This window comes from Guyanagaster necrorhizus, assembly GCF_019112545.1.
Source record: "Guyanagaster necrorhizus MCA 3950 unplaced genomic scaffold BT62scaffold_20, whole genome shotgun sequence".
Lineage (NCBI taxonomy): Eukaryota > Fungi > Basidiomycota > Agaricomycetes > Agaricales > Physalacriaceae > Guyanagaster > Guyanagaster necrorhizus.
This window is the reverse complement of record NW_025064899.1, coordinates 931,086-953,908: the sequence shown is the minus strand read 5'-3', so window position 1 is coordinate 953,908 and position 22,823 is coordinate 931,086. Positions and strand designations below refer to the sequence as shown.

The 22,823-nt window shown below is 47.5% G+C and overlaps 8 protein-coding genes and 1 non-coding gene across 9 annotated transcripts; 5 read left to right on the top strand and 4 right to left on the bottom strand.

The window, feature by feature from the left end:
• Nucleotides 1-1,494: 1,494 nt before the first annotated feature.
• BT62DRAFT_1008725 (uncharacterized protein) lies at nt 1,495-3,175 on the bottom strand (the record flags this gene model as incomplete). The annotated part of the gene is made up of 5 exons (XM_043177478.1): nt 1,495-2,197; nt 2,432-2,470; nt 2,523-2,677; nt 2,724-2,871; nt 2,919-3,175. 5 exons carry the CDS (start codon nt 3,173-3,175, stop codon nt 1,495-1,497), a joined length of 1,302 nt encoding a protein of 433 aa, XP_043037532.1.
• A 703-nt stretch (nt 3,176-3,878) lies between these two features.
• On the top strand, nt 3,879-4,850 carry BT62DRAFT_310395 (uncharacterized protein). The gene is made up of 5 exons (XM_043180463.1): nt 3,879-3,944; nt 3,993-4,234; nt 4,291-4,388; nt 4,459-4,681; nt 4,757-4,850. Exons 2-5 carry the CDS (start codon nt 4,089-4,091, stop codon nt 4,773-4,775), a joined length of 486 nt encoding a protein of 161 aa, XP_043037531.1. The 5' UTR covers nt 3,879-3,944; nt 3,993-4,088; the 3' UTR covers nt 4,776-4,850.
• A 1,993-nt stretch (nt 4,851-6,843) lies between these two features.
• Nucleotides 6,844-9,392, top strand: BT62DRAFT_310161 (uncharacterized protein). The gene is made up of 5 exons (XM_043180462.1): nt 6,844-7,128; nt 7,182-7,214; nt 7,272-7,476; nt 7,527-7,699; nt 7,748-9,392. The coding sequence occupies exons 1-5, from the start codon at nt 6,880-6,882 to the stop codon at nt 9,080-9,082; spliced, it is 1,995 nt and encodes a 664-aa protein (XP_043037530.1). The 5' UTR covers nt 6,844-6,879; the 3' UTR covers nt 9,083-9,392.
• A 310-nt stretch (nt 9,393-9,702) lies between these two features.
• Nucleotides 9,703-11,002, bottom strand: BT62DRAFT_901614 (Ribokinase-like protein; the record flags this gene model as incomplete). The annotated part of the gene is made up of 6 exons (XM_043183466.1): nt 9,703-10,303; nt 10,354-10,462; nt 10,513-10,605; nt 10,657-10,761; nt 10,817-10,850; nt 10,901-11,002. 6 exons carry the CDS (start codon nt 11,000-11,002, stop codon nt 9,703-9,705), a joined length of 1,044 nt encoding a protein of 347 aa, XP_043037529.1.
• Nucleotides 11,003-11,972: 970 nt separating this feature from the next.
• On the bottom strand, nt 11,973-12,296 carry BT62DRAFT_934623 (uncharacterized protein). The gene is made up of 2 exons (XM_043186762.1): nt 12,098-12,296; nt 11,973-12,043 (listed from the first exon to the last, which is right to left on the bottom strand). The coding sequence occupies exons 1-2, from the start codon at nt 12,286-12,288 to the stop codon at nt 12,037-12,039; spliced, it is 198 nt and encodes a 65-aa protein (XP_043037528.1). The 5' UTR covers nt 12,289-12,296; the 3' UTR covers nt 11,973-12,036.
• A 3,529-nt stretch (nt 12,297-15,825) lies between these two features.
• On the top strand, nt 15,826-16,999 carry BT62DRAFT_995766 (uncharacterized protein). The gene is made up of 3 exons (XM_043190542.1): nt 15,826-16,651; nt 16,701-16,916; nt 16,973-16,999. The coding sequence occupies exons 1-2, from the start codon at nt 16,006-16,008 to the stop codon at nt 16,865-16,867; spliced, it is 813 nt and encodes a 270-aa protein (XP_043037527.1). The 5' UTR covers nt 15,826-16,005; the 3' UTR covers nt 16,868-16,916; nt 16,973-16,999.
• Nucleotides 17,000-17,304: 305 nt separating this feature from the next.
• BT62DRAFT_t132 lies at nt 17,305-17,406 on the bottom strand. The gene has a single exon. It is a non-coding gene; the product is annotated as a tRNA-Trp (tRNA).
• Nucleotides 17,407-17,724: 318 nt separating this feature from the next.
• BT62DRAFT_934619 (uncharacterized protein) lies at nt 17,725-18,210 on the top strand. The gene is made up of 2 exons (XM_043186761.1): nt 17,725-18,027; nt 18,079-18,210. The coding sequence occupies exons 1-2, from the start codon at nt 17,966-17,968 to the stop codon at nt 18,176-18,178; spliced, it is 162 nt and encodes a 53-aa protein (XP_043037526.1). The 5' UTR covers nt 17,725-17,965; the 3' UTR covers nt 18,179-18,210.
• A 21-nt stretch (nt 18,211-18,231) lies between these two features.
• Nucleotides 18,232-19,489, top strand: BT62DRAFT_309784 (uncharacterized protein). The gene is made up of 6 exons (XM_043180461.1): nt 18,232-18,469; nt 18,524-18,548; nt 18,600-18,667; nt 18,732-18,975; nt 19,025-19,407; nt 19,464-19,489. The coding sequence occupies exons 1-5, from the start codon at nt 18,439-18,441 to the stop codon at nt 19,362-19,364; spliced, it is 708 nt and encodes a 235-aa protein (XP_043037525.1). The 5' UTR covers nt 18,232-18,438; the 3' UTR covers nt 19,365-19,407; nt 19,464-19,489.
• Nucleotides 19,490-22,823: the final 3,334 nt, after the last annotated feature.

Below are 22,823 nucleotides of genomic sequence, written 5' to 3'. Positions count from 1 at the left end.
AGTATTGAGAATGCTTGTCCAGTTCTGGGTAAAGGGTCAAATATGGCATTGATGGCTGATGAGTTGTCTGCGAAGAAGTGTAGGTGCTTTACTTCTCCGTCTTCCTTCGCATGGTTCGTCGCTCTTGTTGCTCCAATGGCGAGGGCTGCCATTTCTCCATCGTAGACTTCAGCTTTTCTCCCCAGGCCCATACTAAACCCGAATGCCTGTGTCCCGTCTCTGAGCCCTACTACTCCTGCCCCTACTCGCCTCTGGCCCCGTGCCGCTGCTATCTTGACATGGCTCCTGCGGGAGGGCCACGGGTTCGCTGATAAATACGGCCCGAACCAGCTACCACTGAAAATTGCCTACGACCAAAAGCTTCATTATTCTACACTCCAATTTCGCGTCACGCCCGGGTTTGGCAGGAAGATTCCTGGTGCTCCTGTATCCTAATGATGAATGTGTAGTAATCTATGCGGTGCCGCCAGACTCGCAGAAGGAGAACCCGGTGTTTGTATTCTTATCTTGCGGATGGAGACATCTGTGAGCCCCACTTCTTATGGACTAATGCCAAACTGATGCCTTCAGTGCAACTTGTTTTCACTGCCGTAGGTGGCGGCGAGCTTCCGAGAACTCTTGAGGAAGCGAAGGGCCTTTGACGAACTCTGGTCTTAGGGAAGCCGGCCATGTATGCTTCCGTTATCTTGTTGAACATGGTATTGAAAATACTATCAGCCGGCTCCAACTACGGTCAATTTGCTGTCAAGCTGGGCAGCTTTGGGCGACAGTATCATGAGGGTAAATCCTATCCACGGGTAGGATTTGTTTGTCTTGAGCTGTTCCTCTGTGGAGACTAACAATACGCATAGGCAAGGATGCTCAAAAGCCATTTTCGGTGCGCTATTTGTCTGGAGAAGTTACTCATGAACTTGACGGAGATTCCAAAGGCGTTCTCGAAGTACTTTAGCATCCACGCGGACAAGATTAGACCGATTTGAACTTTTTTCCTCCTCTACCAAGTCCTATTTTAATGATGGTTGATCTTCTGTGTCCAGAGTGTTCATTCTTGACGACAATTCCGCTTCCCGGAGAGACGTTATCAAAAGGCTCATGGCTTTGATGGTACATGAAGAAGCTCGCTTCTTGCACCGCCCTCTGATGCCTTCCAGTTGGGGCTTGTACTCAAAGTATGCTGCAGTCTTCAAGGGCTAAATGTGTGGACTTTGTTCTCTATAGCTCTCGCTCTTCTTGGTTGAGACTGAACTGAAGTGTCTTCTTTGAGGTAGAACAAGTGTACATATATTATCGAGCGTCAAAATCTGACTTGGGTGAACTACGTGAAACAAATTACGCCAGCTCTTTTCCACCATAAGCCTACAATCCTATTGAGAGAGTACTATTATATACAATGAGAATCCGAGCAGCAATGTATAGCGAGACCATCTAGTCATAGCATGTGAGTAGTCCAAATTCCGAATTATTCATGATGCGAAATGAATGAAATATCTATGTTTACCGCGCCAACACAAACCCACTTAGCCTCCTCGACTTCCTGTTATCCGTGATATCAAGCTGCCTTCCAGGCGATCTAGATCCCGACCTCCCCGGCCCCAACTTCATCTGTCCAAATTCCTCTACAGGTATACCCAAATCCGTGGGAGTAATCCCAGCGCCATTCTTCGAATTCATGATCATCGAATGCCTCATTCCAGCAGTGACGTTCTTGACATTCACAGTCGGCATCCGAACGCCTTCAGGCTCGAGGAGCATTTGAAGGGCAAACAGACCTAGAAAGGTCTCGTTGCCGGTGTTGCGCGGTATGCTGGCCAAACCAGGTGCGAGAGTCATGATAAGACCATCGAGAGTCATCGAGGAGCCGGCTTGTCGGCCTTCCATGATGCCACGTTTCCCTGAAGCGAAAAGCGTACGCTCGAAGGATGCAGTGTCGATGATGTGCAGATTGTGTGGTAGCTTGACGCCCATCCGTTGAAGACGTGGGATGACCTCGGCGGAGCCATGGATGACGAGGACGAGATTGTTGGGAGTCGTATCAGAATCAGGCGACGCAAGGCTAGAGACTACGGCCTCGACAACCTGGGAAATGCTGGACTTTCCAATGACTTGTGAATCTCCGAACGCATACGACCATGGGAAGGTCGGGTTGATGCGATTAATGACCTGGTCGGCGTATTCTTCAGTTATGTAATGTCCTTTCCTGTTACAGTGAGCCTAGATGAGCACCACAATCTCGTTGAGAGGTTCGAGGGAACGTGAAATTCAATCAAAAATTAATTCACCATACATGGCTGGGGCTGGTAGGCTTTCCTTTCCGATGCTGAGGATGACTTTAATAATATTAGACTTCAGACGGAACACGGACCGGTCTCAGCCATGAATGGTGAGCTAAGTTTTGATTAATTCCAGGATCCCTGCTGGGAGAAAGACATACCGATAATTTTCATCTGGGACGGGAGGCCATTGTCCTTGTCTGCGCAGAATTAGAAAAATCCTTGAATGCAATGTAATGGAGTAATACGTACGAGGCCAGGACCGAACACCGAACCGCAGCATACCCCCACTCTAGGCAACTCTTCTCGTTTCGCTCACTCCATGCAAACGACAACGTGAGGTAAGTCTTGTCGCGCGCTGTCCAGAGAGGCACGATGGCCGTTGGATCGCCTGCTCGAATTCGTGTCTGCGTACAAGTCAGAGAGAGGGCTGCCAAAGGTCGATGGGCATACCCTGATCGCAGCCAATTCCGAGGCGGGTAAGGTCGCATGCAATTTCTTGTACCCGGTCCAGTCATTGACATGTCTCATATGTCGTGAAGCACCAGAGAAAGGCGTGACATGCAATATATTGGGCGGTATAGGGAGTGTCTCACCGAATCTTAAGACATCGTCAACGTTGAATTGCCATTGGACAGGGTCGCCTACCGCGTCTTGACCATCTTGAGAAATGCATTCAATGACCCCGGCCTCGTCACTATATGCGCTTTCCCCGTCGTTGCATCGGTCAAGCTAATCACAGGCCACGAAAAGGACAGGAAATCGCCGAAAGAGGAGAAAAGATGGCCCCAGGACCGATCGTACCAAGGGATACCGTGAATCTGGAAGTACCCAATGTATGCTGAGTATATCGACTGCAGCGAGAGCGTCCAGCCGGCGGGCTCGACAAGGGTGAAGTCCGACATCGTGGTCGTCGACGACGGACAATTTGGCGATGCTTGGCACCCTCTACTTCGCATCCACCGAAATTCCGGGCTTCGTCTTCTACGGCCATCATCTCCACGTTGAATGTTATAGAATGAAGCAAAGGCGCTCAGTTCCCAGCTACTCGCCTGCTTGTCTCCGTCCAATTTGACTTTTCAGATCTCGGGATGCTGGGTTCCTCAGTTTCTTCAAGTATGTATTCGCGTTGCCGCAAATCCAGCTACAGATAAACTCTAGAATCATGATCTGGCTATATATTCATGGTTGTAACCATTGCGAATATACCATAAATGTGGATTTCCCATGCATATACCCATATGGCTCCTTCAACCACGGACTTTGCGGCGAATCTTGCCCGTGAAACTGCAACAACCCTCGGTACAGCTTGTCAAATTGAACCTTTGCCGTCAGCCAATGCTGAATCCGTTCTTTGTACCCTTCCTTGTCTTGGCCAAAAATGCTCGTCATTTCCTTGCTATCCGTGAAAAATGCTCTCTGAAAGTATCTGGTTGTAACTTGTAACTATGCTAGAGCTTCGAGCCAACAATAACCGAAGATATATGTCCCGGATCACTCGGTTCACGCCCCAAACTTCTTTCGTGCATTAACCATTCAGCTGGATATGTATCACACGGAACGTCAAACAGTTGTCATTACTCTTCAAACCCTGCCATTCTATTCTCCGTCGTCGTTCTTTTCTGCCACTAGGACACTTTCGTCGACCTTCATTTCTAAAGTTCTGACAGACTGGTACGTCAGTTTCACCTCCATCATAGATCCTCCCTCTGAATCAAAAAGTTCATCAAAGCCTAAGCAGGCACATGAAGATTACGTTCATGGACGCTTGGCTTCTTGGGCTCCTCGTCTGTCACCTCTCGAAACTAGGTCTTTCGGATGCTTGTTCTTTTCGTCCTCTCTATCCTACGCGCTGCTCAGGCAGTGTCTTTTCATAATGTCTCGATACCGAACAATAGTTCCGAGATTGTATACACTCCTTTCCTCTGTGATTCCGAAGGTGGCGGGGATTGCAAGGGTGGATGGTACGCTCTTCATTTCCGACTCCGCGTATGAATATATCAATCGAATTTATCTGCAGGCAAGCTCTTGACGTCAATGGTACTACCGTTATGTCAACCGACGGTCTCGACGAGGACGGACCTGCGATAATACCTCAGATGTTCCTGCAGATCTATGGCGAGTCTATGTTGTGTTCACCCTTCAATACCATTACCGGTCTGACGAATCCAATCAATGTATATAACAGCCGCTGCACTCTTCATCACGACCTCTCCTCAATCTAACGCAACGATCAATATCACGGTATCTGCCGGTAACAGATCAATAGAGCAGCAGTTTCCGCCACCACTGTCCACTATCACGGTCGTCGACCTCATCGAAGACGAGCTCACGACTTTCAGCATTACATTTATCAACGGGACTCGGCTGGATGTCGGGACGCTGATAGCACAGGTCTCGGACTCTTCTACGTGAGTCTGTGCACAATACACCCTTTCTTTCGTTAATAACAGGAATTTGACAGGGAGACTGTTCTACCAACGCAGACGTTGCCCCCTGCTATAGTTATGCCTTCGTCTACAACCATACTGGCATCACCAACCGGAGGCTCAATGAACAATAGTAAGCGACTGGCGCTCGCTCTAGGGCTGACGCTGGGGCTTGGCATTGGGCTTACATTAATCTCCATTGCGGCATTCCTTGTCTGGGAAAGATCAAGGACAATAGATGGAGACTTGGAAAAGACCCAGACTCGATCTATATTTCAGCTGCTGCAGACTCGCAAGCAGGGTGACAGTTCGTGGTTTTGATACATCTTTTGATTTAGCTTTCTGAGTGTACACTGGTAGTGTTGTACAGTACAACTTTTTATTGTATCCGCCTGGTTAATTTGGTCGTGTACGGCTATGACATCATCGTTACCGAGCTTTTCCACCTGCAACCCTGACACTTCTGCTTCGATGACGCTGGAAGGGCTCGTATACTTATCAGAAGGGGAGCCTCGGATACGGAAGGCTCTTCTCATGAACCTTCCCAGGTGGCCGCTGCTTGTTTTGACCGGCTTGCGGAAGAGTATTTTATGAACCATTATTACGAAATCCGTCAATGAAGACGGGGAAACCGATATCGTTCATGACCGTATTTCTTATCTAAAGGGCGACTTGGATCTTTCAGGCCGTCACCCGTCTGTAAGTAGAAAGTTCATGTACATGGGAACTAGTGAATTATTTTACAGCGATTTGAGTTCTTGGAAGTCCGCCTTGTAGAGTTCGTCACCGAGTTAATGACGCTCTACTCTCACGCCGAGCAAGTTGGCGAGTCGCAATACTTCGACCGTCGGGGTGTTCACTGGCATACATACATCGAATATAAATTCAAAGACGGCACGAAATGGAAAGAAGTCAAAACCAAATGGTTGATACCGACTTTTTCTATGTTGTGACTGAATTCGGCTAGTCTGTGTTTCATTTCCGGACAGAAAGAAAGAGATGTTGATACCGGATTCAAGTCGCAGGGGCAGGAAGCATATTCACTGACAAATCTGCGCCCGCACATTTTCAGAAGCTATGTTTGTTAGATCTCCCGGGGGAACTGCTGGATCTCATTTTTCGTGAATGCGGCCCTTCATAATGCCCGCGTGCTGTCTGCGACTTGTCGATGTCTAAAAAAGATAGCTGTTCCTTATGACTACATGGTATGTCTTCCGTTCTCCATTTCAACTGTTGCTTATGTGCTATGGTGAAAGTCACGCCTTTTGGGTTATCTAGGACCGACGCAGGACCAAGTAGACGCAGCCCATCCAGTGGAAGAAGAAGCAAAGAAGGTGCTGTCTAAGAAGTCTCAGTCCGAGTACATGGACAAGCCGGATTTTCTTTTTGCTGTCCCTGATCTCGTCACCAGACTTCAGAAGGTCGGCGTTTTCGACTGCTGGATGGGATATCTTCACAGAGAAGCCCTCGCAGTACCTCGTCTTGGATGTCCTGAAATGCTTCACGCTTCACGTTTTCCTCATTCATGACTTGATCGTAGACGGGCTGGCTGAGGGCAAGCCAGCTCTGACCGAAGACATAGGCCAACAACTTCCAAACATTGATTCCTTGACTCTCTTTCCTCGGCAAAGCTCCCGCAAACGAATAACCCATCCCTGCTGCTGGTCTCAGCCTCCGTAGATGTACGCTTCCCATTCCTCGAATTTCGCGAATTTACGATCATTCTCATGGAATTTTTATTTCATGTGTGAAGAGATCGGACCATGAGATATAGTGATATTAGAAGGGAGCTCGACTGATTGTGAACCCTGTGTGTTTCCGTCCGACGACGAAATGTGGTGTCAGTTGGATGACTGGTCAGCTAGAGACAGCAATTATCTCGTGGCAAGTATGTTTTCTGTGTATAATCCGCTCTTGGAGAATGTTTTCGTTTATCTACCAAGAGGGTCAGTGAAATGGTGCCTTGGGCTTGACGCTTCAGTCGGACGAGTGGAATACACTCTGAAAATGGAGGACTCGTGGAACCTGATATGGGAAGAACAAGTGGATTGCTCTATTATTGTTGAATAAATCTTTTTCACTTTAGACCCTAAATTATTAATTAACAATTTGATATTAAAGGTGGCACGTGCACGTGTCTTCGCCTTGTACAACAACTACCACCACGATTGTCGACTTTCATGCATTTGCTGGAGGATGAATCTCGAATACGCAAATCTCTCACGACTTATCGACCCTCCTGGCCGCAGCTGACGTGCTTTGACGTGCTTGCCGCGTCTATAATATTCCTATGCTCTGATCAGTCAATAGCGCGCCCGAAAGCCTATAAATTCATCAACGAAGGCGGTGACACAGATATTATCCAAGATCCTTTCTTCCAGGTAATGAGGCTCTATGGGTTTCTGTATTCATGGGAGGGTTTTGTCGAGGTATGACTTTCTGTGACTGTAAAAGTAACAGAGGCTTCATCTTTTGCACACAGGGAAACCTCGATCTTTCTGGGCGCCACCGCTCCGTGAGTGCTTTGGTACATTTTGTATGCCGGCATGTTAAATGACACTATATCCGGAAGAGATACGCCTTTTTGGACCCTCTTGTGCACGCTTTCGCAAAGGAAATTACTGCCATCCAGGCATTAACTGTTCAAGTCGTCGACAACGAAACAGGGCTCACAAAAGTTTCTCTATCCGATGAGGCTGCCTGGGAAACTTTTAGCGCGAAATGGCTGATACCAAAAGGGCTCAATTTCTCTATCATCTATCGTGTTGCATGTCCACGTTAGTACTCTACATTTCTTTCCAACCACCATTGACGCATTTTTATTCAGTTCTTGACGATAACGGATTACCGGCAGAACCCAAATTTCAGCAATTATGCTTCCTCGATCTTCCCAACGAGCTACTAGATCTCTGTTTTTGTGAAAGCGATCTTCCCGATGCTCGCACCCTCTCTGCGACATGCAAACATCTGAAAGCTGTTGCTCTCCCTTACATATATGTTGTAAGTCAATACTTCGTGACAATATTAGTGTCACTGAAATACAGTCAGTCTCGGTTGCTCAGTGTGTTACCGGCAACCCTCAATTTCCAGGACGCTCAACTCACGTCGTCCTCGATACAACCGAAAGACTTGTTATCACTCCAACACGCTCACCGACAATCCGTGGCTACACTGAACTTTCTCCTTAGTCGCCCTGATATCACAGATAGACTTCGAAGAGTCCGTCTGCTTGACCATTGGTGCCAGGATCAACATGAATATACCCCAATGTACATTCATTCGATGATCTGTGACGTTCTATATCGTTCTAAAAACCTGACGATCATCAAAAACAAAGGTTTTAGCATTAACGAACAATTTGTGGCTGCGATAGCAGCGTCCCCCAGCCTTCACACCATCTTCCTTCATGGCTGCGCATTCTTTTTTTCTATGGACCTGTTCCTCTCCAAGCCTGATTTACTCCCTCAGCTAAGAAGCGTCCGCCATCTTACCTTTCTTATCGACTATCATCTTCAGTTCCGAGCTGGTATCTTGCGGTTCACTTACTTTTGCCAAAACTTAGTCGAGCTTACAATCCTTCTGGAGAGGGGACATGAAGCAATACGTCTACCCTCTAGATTCTCTGATTTCGCCCGCCTCCGCTGTCTTCAGTATCTGTGCATTGACAGCTTGCACTCTGATTCCTTAGATGGGTTCAAGGAGTGGCTGGTAGTGCTTGGGTCCTCTACGACATCGCATCCGCATCCGCTATCTCACGTCAAGGTCGGATTGGCATATCCTGAATCCGATATAGGTATCCTTCAGCTGGTGGATGTACTGGACAAATATTCTATTCGATCGTTATATCTCGATGGGTTGTTGGAAGGGCACCCGGAGCTCATTAGCGGCATAGCAGAAAGGCTCCCAGGCCTCGAAGCATTGACACTGCTGCGTCGCGCCGGACGTCGCGAACGCTGGTTATGCTCTTGGCCGAAGCCGGTGTGGGTATATGCGTCCCACTTTACGAATTTCACGAATCTTCGCTCATTTGGCTGGAATATGCCCATGGTGTTTGACCAGGTAACGCCTAAGGCTCTGGTACTATTTGAAGGGGAAGGGGCAGAGCATGAAGATTCGGTTCTCCCTTACGCTGGACTGTCCCCTTTGGAGCAAGACGACGAGTTGTCGGAGGATGATGAGCGCCATCGCATGGCTGTTGTATTTTCGGCGTTTATTACGACGTTGGAAACTATCTCGTTCTGTACGGCGGTCGGAGGAATCAACTGGCGCATCAAGAGAGAGGACGGACGGACACACATCGAATACGCAGGACGTGGAATCCCAGAGAGACCATGTTGGAATCCCACCTGGTCAACATCCTTAGAGTCTTCAGTTATGATTTAATCCACTCTGCATCGCTTCCCGACCTACTTGTACCATGCTAATGCAGTTATTTCTTCTCTCTTAGCTACATAGTGAACTGTTGGTGTGAGGATATGTCTTTCGGTTGTTACTCTTGATTGACAAGCTCCATCTAGGCAAACCGCTGTGGCGACGTCTGTGCTCCGGCCTCACGGCGAGAACGCCCTTAAACTGTTGTCTGTAGGGCTTAATTCGCCAGGCATGCCAAGTTTGACTACCGTCAATTCCTGCGGGGTCTTGGTGTTGACAACATCTGCAGATAGCTGAGATGTCAGATAACCGCCGTCTGGGCGTGTAACAACGTGCTCTGCTTGAGGGAGGCAATAGAGGGTCCGAACGTCTGGCGCCACACTTGGTGATGTAAATGTCAGAGTATTCGGCCGAGCCACGTTCGGAAACTGTGAACCAATGTATGTGCCTCGCCTGTCAAGAGATTCGGGTGTAGTCACCATCGTGTGTACAAGAGAAGTAGTACCTTGACATAACGGTTGTTGAGGCGCTAGGACCGTACGTCATGCGTGGAACCGCCGGAGGCCCGCATTTTCTCAGACTGATAGAGGAGCACTGGCAGTTAAGGAAATTCCATCCATTTCAGACTTCTTCTAAATATCCCATAGACCTATCCAGGGATGCATTTCGCGCAACTCGGTTGCTTCTACTCCTCGAATGATATCCTGGCACTGAACCAGCCTCAGTTCCCTTCCTCGCATTCGTCGTATCCGACGCATGGGCTCTGCGTCATCCTTCTCCTCATCGGACGCTTGCCGTTCCTCAGGCGGCAGAGTTTCAGAATACTTGTGCGTAACGGTCAATATCGCATGCGTTTTGGTCAGTGCATGAGATGTCGCCGATGACAACGGCGTAACGCCCTCTGTATGGTCACCCTGTTCTGGCTTGAATTGCCCTAGGAGAAGTGCAGAGAAGAGGTCGCCGACTCCCGAAAAGTACCCAGGAATGAGCGGGACGCATCCGGCGTGGATGGTGGGTTTCTCTTGGGTCATTGACCAGGACGAGGACATGCAAAGTAGATGATCAGAATGTTCGTCAGAGGCAGGACGGATGCTGGATGGGAGTAGTTCAGCAAGCCACGTCGTGAGTGGAATCGAGCTAATAACGACGTTGGGGACACCGTAATCCTTGTGCAGAATGGTCAGAGCCTTGCGTAGGGATGCAAGGTCATGGAGGGTCGTATTGGCGAGGGTTCTTGGTAACGGTCAGACTGAGTGCAGGGTAAAGAAAAAGGCGGTACTTACTCAGCTTCGAACCAGTTTGGGGTGATCACGCTGGCGAGTGAGAGCATACTCTGATAGACCGGAACCACGTCTGGGGCGACGTATAAACGGCCCGAGTCTCCCATTACGGCTGGATATTTGTCATAAGACAGCGAGAAAATTGTATGGACGGACGCCTACGGTCAAGGAGATATATGAGGCCTGGGTTGTGTTTCTTCAGCTTGGCTGCAAGTTCGCCGATTGCTGTAAGGGCTTCTGCACCGGGTATGTAGCCTGCACACGACACGATCAGCGACATACAACCAACACACGAATGCGACATACCAGTCAATAGCCGTGTCGGGCTAAGCAGCTCGTTGGCCTCCATCGACTCAAATATCGCCTTAAGCTCTGCAGCATTCGTCTTGCTCCCCCCAGAGCGGCGATACCCTGACTAATGTGTCGTCTCAACGACCTTTGATCCTACTGAGAAGCAAAGGAATACCTGCGTGATTCGAAAAGTTGACGGTGTTTACTACCTTTTTTTTGTGTCAGCTTTTATCGAGAGCGATAGTCATGTAGGACATACATCGACATCATATCCGAGACACTGCAGCGGAAATACAGCAGCTTTTCCTCCAACGTAGCCAAATGCGACGTGAGACTGGATGCTGAGGATTCGTTCGACCATGTGGAGAAGGATTGGTAGTGTTTTTCTAGTCGAGTGTAGTAGATATTATTCTAAGTAGATATCTTTATCTGCCCAATAATGAGTCGAATGCATAACAGAGTCAATTAAAAGCGCACAATAGAGTCCCTTGAAGTGGTATCGTGCAATGCGCTAACGAGCAGGCATGGAATCCCAACCAGCTCAGCGAGATAAGGAAAGGAGGAAAAGTTCGAGTCAACGCTCTTACCTAATTTGAATCCGGCGCCTAAAAAGGATGCCGATAAAAAGCAATGCTACTACTCCATGCGAATGTTTCAAAACATTTTATCGGCAACGGACACTTGGGGGAAAGTATGTAGACACCTCGAGTAATCACATTCCTGGAGCTGATTAGCATTGACATCCAAGGACATCCAGGATGGTGTTACACAGACACACATGGAACGATAGTCAAGATCAAAACAAGTACCTAGATGCTCCAGAAATCATGAAATCATGTCAAAGAAAGAGTCATTGCTTAGATCACAAGTAAATGTTACACAGTCGCATCGGGCCTAGACATGTTGCCAAACAGTCTTTCTTCGAAGCATGGTCGTGATCGTAACGGTTCAAAGTGGATGACGGGTGGGAGCTTGTCTTGTGTCACATCAAGGTTCTAGACTCCAAGGGGAATTTTCGTGATAGCCCAAGCCTAACTTGAACGCGTTACGCATAAAGAATAATACCCATCATAGGACAACTCAGAGAGAAAGGTCAATTGCATTTCGCTCAATATCGAGTGAACCAAAACAAAGGTGACATTGTTATCAAAAAGGTGTGAAGAATGCCGTATATACGCTGAGACAATGCTGAGACCAGAATATAATACAAGTCGTCTGATTAATTTTAGCTAGGTCATCGCAATCATTCGAAGTCATGAAAACATTTTTTTTTTGATGAATGCCCTGGTACCATCGCTCATCTCAATATGAGTAGCAACTCATACATAGAGGCCCCATCTCACCTAAACCGGACAACTGCATTACCAATCTATTCTACGCACCGACGGGGGACGTTTACTCACTGTAAGACCAACAGTCAGGTTGAGACCGCTCGAGTATACAGAAATCCACATACAGGAGCGACAAGGTGATATCGCCATTGACCTTGGCCTGGATTGCGATTTCAACCTCGAGGTTCAAGTCCAAACGAAGCTTCAAAGCTTCGTTGGGTGCGACGGTGCCCCTGGATTGGCCAACAACCTGTCCACCACCAACGGAGGAGAATTCAGGAGAGGCGAATCTGGTAGCGGTTTCCTGAGCAGACATGATGTGGATACTGAAAGAAGTACAGAAGAGTTGGATCCTTTTATAGGGACGTACGAACGTGTCCGTTTGGTCTGAAGGTACAAACGTTATTTTCGCGACATCCTGCTTTCCAATAAACCGGGTGCCTCGCGCAGCAACTTAAACTAATTCTAGGCTTGAGACTGAAGTCAAAGAAGACTGTACTTCTCGGTATGCAACGGCCACGGTTTACTATTTCATAAACACGGATACAATCAAGTAACACAGCTTTGAATCTGTTTATGCTGGAACCTTGACCCAAAGGGACTTCGATTTGAGGGTCGGAACGCGGGAACGCGACGCTCGGTTAAGAAAATCGAAAATCCGGATGGCGCCTGTTGAATCAACGGGTATCACGAGAATACGAAGTCACCATGAGGGCGACTCTCGCGCAAATCCCTGTACCGGGCGTCCCTGGCGTCTAATGGAAGTCTGCAGTGCATGGTACAATTTAATGCAAACTTTGTTCGTTCAACTTCGTTGTGTTACTTACACTATCTGTGGGAAATGCTACACGTATCGGTTGAATAGCAAGTGGAGCTTCAGATGACACTTGGACCTGACGTTCTGACAGCAGTCCGAATAGCATACACGAAGGTGATTGCGACAACTTCAATTGCTGAAACGAAGGCGACAGTAATGTATTTGCTAGCAAGTAAATACCCGGTTCGTTCCGTCTAACCGGCAGGCGGTATTCCGAGGTTCCTGGCAGAACGTCCTAGGCATAAGGTGCCAATAGGGAAAAGGCAAAAGAACATACAGCAGCCTGAAATGACGTTGCTAAGGAAACGACAGTGATAACAGAGCCCAAAAGCTCGCCTTGAGAACAGTCGTTCAGAAATTTGCATTCGGAACCGGAATAAGTTCATGACACGCGGCAAGGAATAGACCAACCTCCGGTAACAGACCAAGCTCTAGACCAAGCGTGGCGTAACACGGGAGCATGAACTTCATAGTGGTAAAATTAGAAGACGGTCCAGGTTCTATTATATGAATATCAATGCAATGGAGGCTGTAGAGCTGAAGAAGCGACGAAGCTTCGAAGCCGGGGACTTAGGGGTCGGGACATAGAGCGAATTGAGGACCTTTCAAGGCGAGTCATGACCCAAGGCCTAAGATATGAGTAGAATGTATCAGTCCGACAGCGGGGGAACAGAAGTTCCAAATAACACTACTCACCCTGATGCTAGATAGTGTTGAGCCATACAATTTATTCGACATTTTTTCTCCTACCTCCTGCCCACAGTAAAGATTATTTACTCGGTACTAGAGGGAACTCAGTACGTATCATGATATTGAGTGCAGCATTTGGGGAGCGGCCCGCGTAGAGGTTGCGCCGAGGCTGAGGAATGTTTTATGGCTGTTACATAAAATGAGCGACCAGATTAAATTCGAAAATGTAATTGGAAGAAGAGGATGAGCCTCAGGACAGACTCCTAGTTGGAAGCCGATGATAATTCGCAACGATGATTTGCAGCAAGATGCAAATGGCTGTGCTCATCTTTGGATCGTCGGGCGGAGCCGATCCGATCAGCCCGACTTCTATTGCTACCATCGCAGTCGTCAAGCAGTCATGGACATCAGCGACTATGGTAGACGGCTACGACTATATGTTACGCTTGGCTTCGCAAAGATACTTTGAGGGTTACTTTTGAACAATATTACATCTCCATGCTAGGCTCTACGTGAAGTATTAATCAATCAGTGCTGTCCGTAACCTCAGCCCACAAGACAACGCTTTCTGGATAAAATATCGGACAGCCCTCCGACAATCGCTTCCTAAGAGCGAGTCTGTGGGAAACTCTTGCCATTGACACCCCTTCTCCTCTTACGACGTCAAGCACAACTTGCTTGACTTTCTTTGGGTGTCTAGGCTGGTTCAGGTCTTGCTCTACAATAGTTCAACTTCGACATCATGATCAGTACTTCATATCTTCGATAGAATGCCTCTAATGCCCTCAAACAGGCGTTCACCGCAGCCGCGTTTTCACGATAGTCCACAATGGATGGCCTATTTTCTGTCCAATTCCCGGAGAAGAAATTCGTGCGGAAGAAAGTAAAGTCTTGACAGATACTGCGGAGACCTAATGGAAAGATCTGTTGATGAAGGCTTTCTGACGAAGCTGAGTTTGTACCATTTCGTTTGGACTTATTTAGGACTCGCATCTAAACGCAAATTTCGAAACACAGTACAAGCGGGAGAAATCCGAAGGACCTAAATTACGAGGTTTCGAGATTTAAAAGGCGAGGTGGGGGCCAAAGACATACCCCCATGAAGCTATAGAACCCAAGAATACTAGGGTTTCTGTCCGTCGTTCACGCATGTAGGGGAGAAATGTTCGGGCTACGTTCAATGCCCCGAAGCATTGATGCTGCGGCGATGCCAATGATTCATAGGCAAGTCATATTTGCATCAGAATACGGACTTGAACTGATTTCTTCGGAGCGGGTAAGATGCGGGAAGGCCTAGCGCACTTACGTGGCTTCTTCCATAGAAAGTAATAACCCGTATTCTGCACTCGGCGAGATCCACTTTTCCCTTAGAAGGCCCAGAGGAATGCTGACCAGCGTTATTAACAGACGTCAATTCTGCAATCAATTGTGACAGACTACGGTCTTTCTCCAAAGATTAAAAATATATGCCGAGTTCGTTAAAATGGATCTTTTGCAAATTTTGACATAGCTCATGAGTCACAAGTCTCATCCAGTCATTTCAGGTGTCGAAAATTCGCTGCCAATAAGACGAAATGTTTGTTTATTTACGCTGCTCGACCATCATATTGGTAGTTTCGCGGAAGCTGTATTTCTCTCTGCGCAACTCGCGAAACTGCGGCATGACTCAAAACGGATGTCCTATATTTGGTGTTCTGATTAACTCCAGTGTAGAAACCGCCTATAAAGAAGGCGCATGGATACGAAAGGCCGTATTAGTGCTGTGATATTTAAAAAATCGGAAATGATTGCGCTGCCAAATAAAAGGCACGATTCAGTGGTGTGACCTGATACTCTATGTAAAGCTACGGGCAAGAATCCGCTCAGCAGCCTTCTTTGCGACAACCAGGATGGTAGCCTCGTGAAAATACTTAGTATACGGTTCACTGGTCACAGATAACAGTTATATCACACCTGAATGTTGCCAAAAGGAAGGTCCGGATGAATGGAAGCGTCGGCAATGAACTATGGTGAAGTCAAACAGTACATCAATGGGAGAAGAGAAACTATGCACCAGATTATCCGTCCCCAAACCTTAGTACCGGTATCTACCACAGAACTTCTATCGCTGTTCTCTTCCATAGCACTGGTGTACTTAAATGAGGGATATGTGCACGGTATAATGCGTTCTAGCCAAAGGTTACCCAACCCACTAATACCTGCTTAGTAGTCATACAAAACCAGTGAAGCGCGATTGCGGCGTGGGAAGTCTTAAGCAAGCCTTTTGAGCATTCTCCTCCATCTTTATTCGCTTCTTGCTTCCCCTACGATACCAACCAAGGGAGAAATTTTTCCAAAAATACACAGTGTCTATCCACTATCCTGCCAGGATACCTTAACAAATCCGATTCTGTCCTCCTTACTGAAAGGCAACAGTCCTTACCGATCGATGTCTTCGCCACGGAACGAGCGTCACTTCGATGTCTGAGCACCATGAAAGGCTGATGAGTTTAGACCTCCTCATCGTCTGCTGAACGGAGTGTGTCAATGGTTTCAGTTTCGCCCTCCCTATCCCTGTTCGGCCCTGACTGCACCCTCATCCCCGCAACCTGCTTCGGGTCGTGGGATCGTGTCTACTCCGTCGACCATCGCATGCTCCAAATTGATTCCGTCAAACGCATGAATCTGAATTCATGGCGGCATGTCCTCGGTCGGTTCTCTAACGTCGAAATTACTGAGAGCAAGATCATACACATGGTGTTAGCTGCAGATCACTTCATCTGGGCGCACAACTTTACTGTGCTTCGTCTAAGGGATTGTTCGATTAAACGGGAAGTGCTGTTAGGCATCATCAACCATGCGCTGGCGCTGGAGCAGTTGCGACTCTCGAATTTACAGGTGGAGACTTCGTCCAACCGGCAGACGGCTATGGACCGGTATACAGGGAATCCAGATGATCCAGTCGTGAGGACGAAACTGAGGGTCTTGGAGCTGGTGGGAATGGATAGCCTTTCTGGTATAAGCCCCGTTTTTGCGTTCCTCGCGCCGCAGGAGTCATTAACCTCTCCGTTTGAATTGGATGTGCTCGCTATCCGGAGTGAGTCGGAATACAATGAGCTCAACTTGGCTTTCCCCTTGGAAGTTCTCTGTAAGAATGATCGCGCGACAGAGATGACGCTTGGGGAGAGAGAAAGTAAGCACACCTGCTATTCTCGCTCTTCGAAAGCTAATCATCGTTCCAGTTCAAATGATCCTAGAAAGCAAGGGCTCGATGCTGCCTCCTAGACCTCTCAGCGTGCGGTACCTTACGCTCGAAGTCAGCACCTTCCATGGTGTGGAAGCCTTTTTGCTTCAATGGCTACGTTTCCTGCCTGTTCTCAACATTGTGAAGATAGTCGTTCGCGGTTGAGAGGTGTATAGTTCTTATTCGACAGTGCATCCCATTGCGGAAACTTTGGGTAAGCATACGGTGCCGGTTCGATTGGACGTGGTGACTGATGATGCTATTCGAAAGGGTGGATGAACATCATACCTCTTAGACATCCATACGTGAACATATTCTGTATAGCACTATATAGCATATATTGAATCAGAGGAAACTTCAGGTCTAAGTACTCAGTACTTTAGCACCAACGTTACTTCCCAAGCCCTTCAAACGGGGCCAAGATTGGCATCTTGGCACCCCTGTATACGCATCCTTGGTCACGTGCAGATATCGGGATTCTCCGGTGATCGGTACTCCTCGATCCCCTCTTCGCTTCAAAATGTGAATTTCATGCAGTTTCTAGCCTATTAAATCAGGAAATTATAGCACATAAACCCACAAGGGCACGGAGTACAAAAAAGTGACCCCTAAGCGAGTTGAACGCTTGACCTTGTGGAAATCTAGGGACCATCTAATCCACTCACGCACTGGAATCACACGCTCTACCACTGAGCTAAGGGGTCATGCATGGGGAGTGGATCCTGAATATATTATATTATGCATAGGATTGGGCGGAGATCAATTCGGTGCCTGTGGCACCACAATCCCCTTGCGTTTATCCTCTGCCATGGTTGCCCGCTTCCTCTTACCCTCAACACCGAACGACAGTGGAAGTTCCCTATTGGCCATAGATACTCCAGGTACCTTCAAGCACTGCAGGTATGGAGATCTGTTAAAATAGGCGCCCAGATAACATCCTTTCTGGTCACAGCCATCGTTACTCATGGACGCAGTAGGATTTGCGTCTGTCCTCATTGCCTTGGTTGAAGCGACAGTGACAGTCATATGATATATGAATGATGTCAAAAATGCCCCAGCGGAACGTGCTCAGCTCTTGAGGGAGTTAAGGGCGTTCAGTATCTACCTGGGGACTGAACAGCCTCGTAGAGATGGACCTTTCAGGCAGTTGCATAGTCTCTTTGAAGATTTGAAGCGGAAACTGGCGCAGGAGGGACCACAAACATTCACTATAAGGCTGACAGAAACGTTAATGTGGATTTCGGTGAAGAGGATGTCGGGGATATGTTGAAGAAGGTGGAGAGGGTAAAGTCGCTGGTGATGGTTGCTGTGCAACAGGATCATATGTGAGCCCACGCTTGTCTTCAGCAAAGACCGTTCTGAATCTATTTTATCAGATCCTTGACGCGAGCCATAAGCGAAGACGTAGCCCGTGTCGACACGGTAGTTAACCAGATCGCTCAATCATCTACCAGGATCGAGCGCGGTATTCTTTGATTAGAAGGCAGCATCTCTGGCTTAGAGGGATCCATGAAAAAATTGCAAATCAACGTCAAGCAGAAACAGGACCGTACGGTTCGTCCTAGTTTCGTCACAATGGTTCTGGCCCTTCCATAGAGGATATATTTGCCGAAATAATTAACTGGATTTTGCTATTAAACTTCAGAGCACTGCAATCAGAGATATATGCTCGGCGCGTGGATAGCACCGGGCGGTGGTTTCTCCAGTCAGAACCGTTTCTTCGTTGGGTTGATGGGATGGAGAGTTGTCTATGGTGTCCAGGCAATCGTAGGCCTTCATTCAACTTATCCTTGCCGCGTATATTCTGACGTATACCTTCAGCCGGCATAGGGAAGACTGTTCTCGCGTACGTGCCATAAATCCCAACTGGCAGAGATCCATGTTCATTGTTCTTCAGATCTATCGTGACAAACCATTTGCAAACGAAGGGATCCCCTGTTTTGAGCGTGTTCTGTGACTACCGCAGTCAGAATACAGTCTACTTTCATGGTTATGGCTGCATTATTCAAATAGCTGATCCAAGAGTCAGGTTATATTTCTGATTGCGTCAAGGCCATCTATGATGATCATCATCGACTGGACACCATGCCATCCCTTGACCAGCTACGCTCTTACTTTTTTCGGGAACTGCAACAATATGAGCGCGTGTCTATCGTTGTCGATGCTCTGGACGAATCAAAAGATGAAGATCGCGGTCTTCTTGACCACGTCAATGGTCGTGGTGATCTTCGCAATGATATCATCAACGGTGTCATTGGAAAAGCGAAGGGCATGTAAGGCTCAGTTCATTATCCTCGTTCAGTTCACTCACTATAGCGTCAGATTCCTCCTCGCTTGTCTCCACGTGGATTCCCTTGCCAAAGCCACCAATCGCAGACATCTGCGCAACGCTCTTGCAGAACTGCCTGATACTATCGCCGACGCGTACATTGAGGCATTGCGGCGCATTGACAGTCAAGGGAAGCACCGCAAAGAGCTTGCGTACCGTGTTCTCTCATGGATCGCATTTGCGAAGCGTCCTTTAATGGTTTTGGAACTCCAGCATTCTTTCGCTGGTGAACGGGGTGTACAAGACTTGGACGTAGAGAATATCACCGAGAGCGACGACTTTATGTTCAGTTTGTGCTGGGCTTGTAATCATCGAGCTTGTAACCCCCATTGAATCGGACTACCCAGACGATCCCCCATCACCCACGTTTTGTTTCGTCCGTTAGTCTTCTGCTTCGTCATGTTGGATGACTAAATTCTGATCGTACTATAGATTATATAACGCAGGAGTTCTTCGAAGCAAGACAGTCGGATCTTTTCCCTCGTATTCAATCGATATCGCGGGATCATGCTTGAGCTGTATGCTCCTACGAGATGTCCATCTTGATATTAGCTTCGCTTTCAAATCCTTTGATATCACGCGTCTCTTGGTAGATTCTCATTCCGAACACCGCAAATACCCATTCCTCGCATATGCATTTTGCTACTGGGGCTTTCATTGCCATGTCCAGGTCGAAGAGTCCCTTCAAACGGATATTCTTCAGCTTCTGCATGACCAGCAACGAATCGATGATCTTTATGGTGGGTGGGCCACCTATAATTCCTTTTGGACCAGGGATGCACCCCTTGCATCTCAGCATCTTTCGGCATGCAGCGGACGACCGAGATACTTCTGTTATCTGGAGCAAGTCCGGACTGTGTCGACGCAGAGCAACGTACGCCATTGATTTATGCTGCACCTCTATGTCCTGGAGGCCATGAGATATGTGATGTGATGTCTTTGCCACTATCTTTGTTGTATATCTAATTCGATTTCATGTCGTCGGAACCAAGGCGGTCGTTCTGCTGGACGCGCTGGGTTTTGTATGTGATATTCGAAAGAAGAATAAGGTACTGTACTTATTATGGTGTAATGACCGCACACGAAATGGACATGTGACATTGGATAGACATTACGATAGATCTGTAGAGTTCAAACGCGCGTCTACTCGTCCAGTTTGCCACCATGTCTTCTTATAGGGAGTACATACAGTAAGCCAGACCCGGCGGCTGCGGGAAATGAGCTGCTGAAGTACGCAATTCGTAAGTATACCCCGATGGAATAGGCAGTACTGACTCAAGACTGGCCCGAGGGTGAGAAGGACATACGGAGCCGCTGGTTCAAAACACTTAGGATCATTGCACCAACACCATGTCTAGCATCCCAACGCTTAAGCTTTCACAGAATCACGTCCGCATCGCCGGATTTTTGAAGAGGAAGTCCGGTATCTCAAAAGAAGAATTCACGCGTCGCTGGCTCTAGCATGCCGAGCTATTCAAAATCCTCTCAAGTACGAACAGGTGTGTTGTCTATTCTTCTTTCAACGGATTCATGCTGACTACAGGAACACAGATGCACGTGAATGAGGAAACCAATGCCTTGCTCAAGCAAATGGGGCCCCAGACGTGCGACTGGGACAGTATAGCAACCATGGAAGGCGAATCATTCGAGAAAGTCTTGAGCGCACGTTCATTTTTTCCATATAGACGACAATGGTTGTTCTAACCTCTGCCTAAAAATTTAGATCACGACGAACGAAGAGTCGGAGCGAGTTCTTGTACTGGACGAGTTGGGGTTCCTCGATCGCGAGAAGACCCAGGTGGTGCCATTGAATTTTGATTTTGGATTGTTCGTAGATAGACCTGAAAAGTAGGAAGATGTGATGGTCAGTTCAGGTCTGTAATGATAATTAATGATATCACATCCATCCTTGAAATGACAGTAGGTGGATAAACTTATACACGATCTTATACATTGAGTAGGTTTCTAGGCACGCCAGACCTCCATTTCTCGAAGTACTCTCTGCGCTCCTCCTCCTCCCGAGCATGCCTTTCCCGGGCAACCTTCGTGTTACCCCAGAAGAATAACATAACATCATCTTCATCCCAGACATCTGAAGGCTCTGATTCAATGGCCGACTCTGCACCGGTATTCCCCTCATTCCGTCCTGATGCCAATTGTCTTGCCCTAGTCCCTCAGCTGTTCCTCCTTCCCTCTCGCCATCCTCATCTTCTCTCCTCCACTCCTCACGCTTCCTGATGCTGTTGCCGTGATTGTGTTTCTCCTTTGTTGGCCCCATTGGCACCGATGCAAGTTTTGGCGGTTTAGGAATGCCGGGACGTTGCGTCACAACGTTCAGATTTTTGCCCCAGTGCTTCACAGCAACAGCCCCGTAAGTGTAGTGCAGGAAGAGATCGGCCGGCTTGGGAAATCGATGGCATCGTTGTTGTTGGGTACTTGATTCAGGTCGGACTTTCTTCCCAGGTGAGCAAGGGTGTTTCTACCAAGTATATCGTCTTGGTAGACTCCCCGATCAGCCAATTCGCCATTCAGTTCTACCGCATCGCCATTCTCATCCACCAGGTTCCTAACAGCGGCTCAGGACCGCACCAGCCGATGCACCGGAGATATTTCAAAGGGTAGAGGCAGACTTCTGTCGCGATTTGCCTAGGAATTTCCAAGTTGAATGGATCTTCTTGAGGCACCAAAAATTGGGCGGGGCATGGTGGTCGTCAGAACTGCAGTAGTCGGTCCACAGTCGGCGGGGTACATAGGTAGGTAGAAAGTAGCTAACAGTGAACTAGGCCCAAGACGCAGAAAGACTTGTTGAAGAGAAGCAACGGGCACGAGTACTCCAAAGCACGCCAAATAAGCCAAACAAAGCAACCAAACACGCCAAAGGTCGGACCGGAATAGGAAAACTGGAAAACTGGATTGATTGGCCGTCTCTGCTGATATAGCTCAGCACAAGGATAAGCACCGTCCCAGGCACTTTTCCTGATGGGAAGTTTTAAGAGTGTTGAAACAGTGAAACAGTATGAATTAGCTCAGGTAAATAAGTATAAACTAATCTACCTTGGTAGCTCATTAATCAAAGTAAAGATAGTTATGAAGCTTTTCAACTCTTCAATGGATACCTCAATTGCAATAACCAAACCTCAATCATTGGGAATTACTTGGTCACTGTCACCATCTCAAACTGTGCTAGACTGTCTCAGATGCCTCAAATGAGATCCTGATGACCTTTTCAATTCTTTAAAGTGATCTAGTCCTAGGATTCTGTGGTCCATTGACCACATTCAGCAATGAATTGGTAAATCCAGAATGTTGCACATCATTGTATCTGATATCATACACTACTGCACTCTCTATAAAATATTTGACTGCATCTATTGATGGGCAGATATAACATTTCATTTATAGATCCTGTGTTTTCTCAAACTGAGAAGTCTTATGGCTGGAATGCTAATATGGGCAGCAGAAGGTGGCAACAAGATGACGGCAATAACATTACTGCCATCTATACTTAGCTGGCAAATGAAGGGTTCAAGAAGTTCAGAGAAGCACATAGTTGTGTGATGCAAAACAGTGAAATTGTTGAGCAGTGGATGTTTGCAGAAGAATTCACAGAGAAGTATATTGGTACTAGATGTCCAATAATAGTATGTCCCTTTTCAATGGATGCCTTCATAATCATTCTGCAAGTGCTTACTGCAATTTAGAATCAAACCATACTCTGATGGTGAAAGACACTTGGCACAGTGATGCACTCAAAGTGTGAAGTGGAATGACTATTCATACACTTCAAGTTTA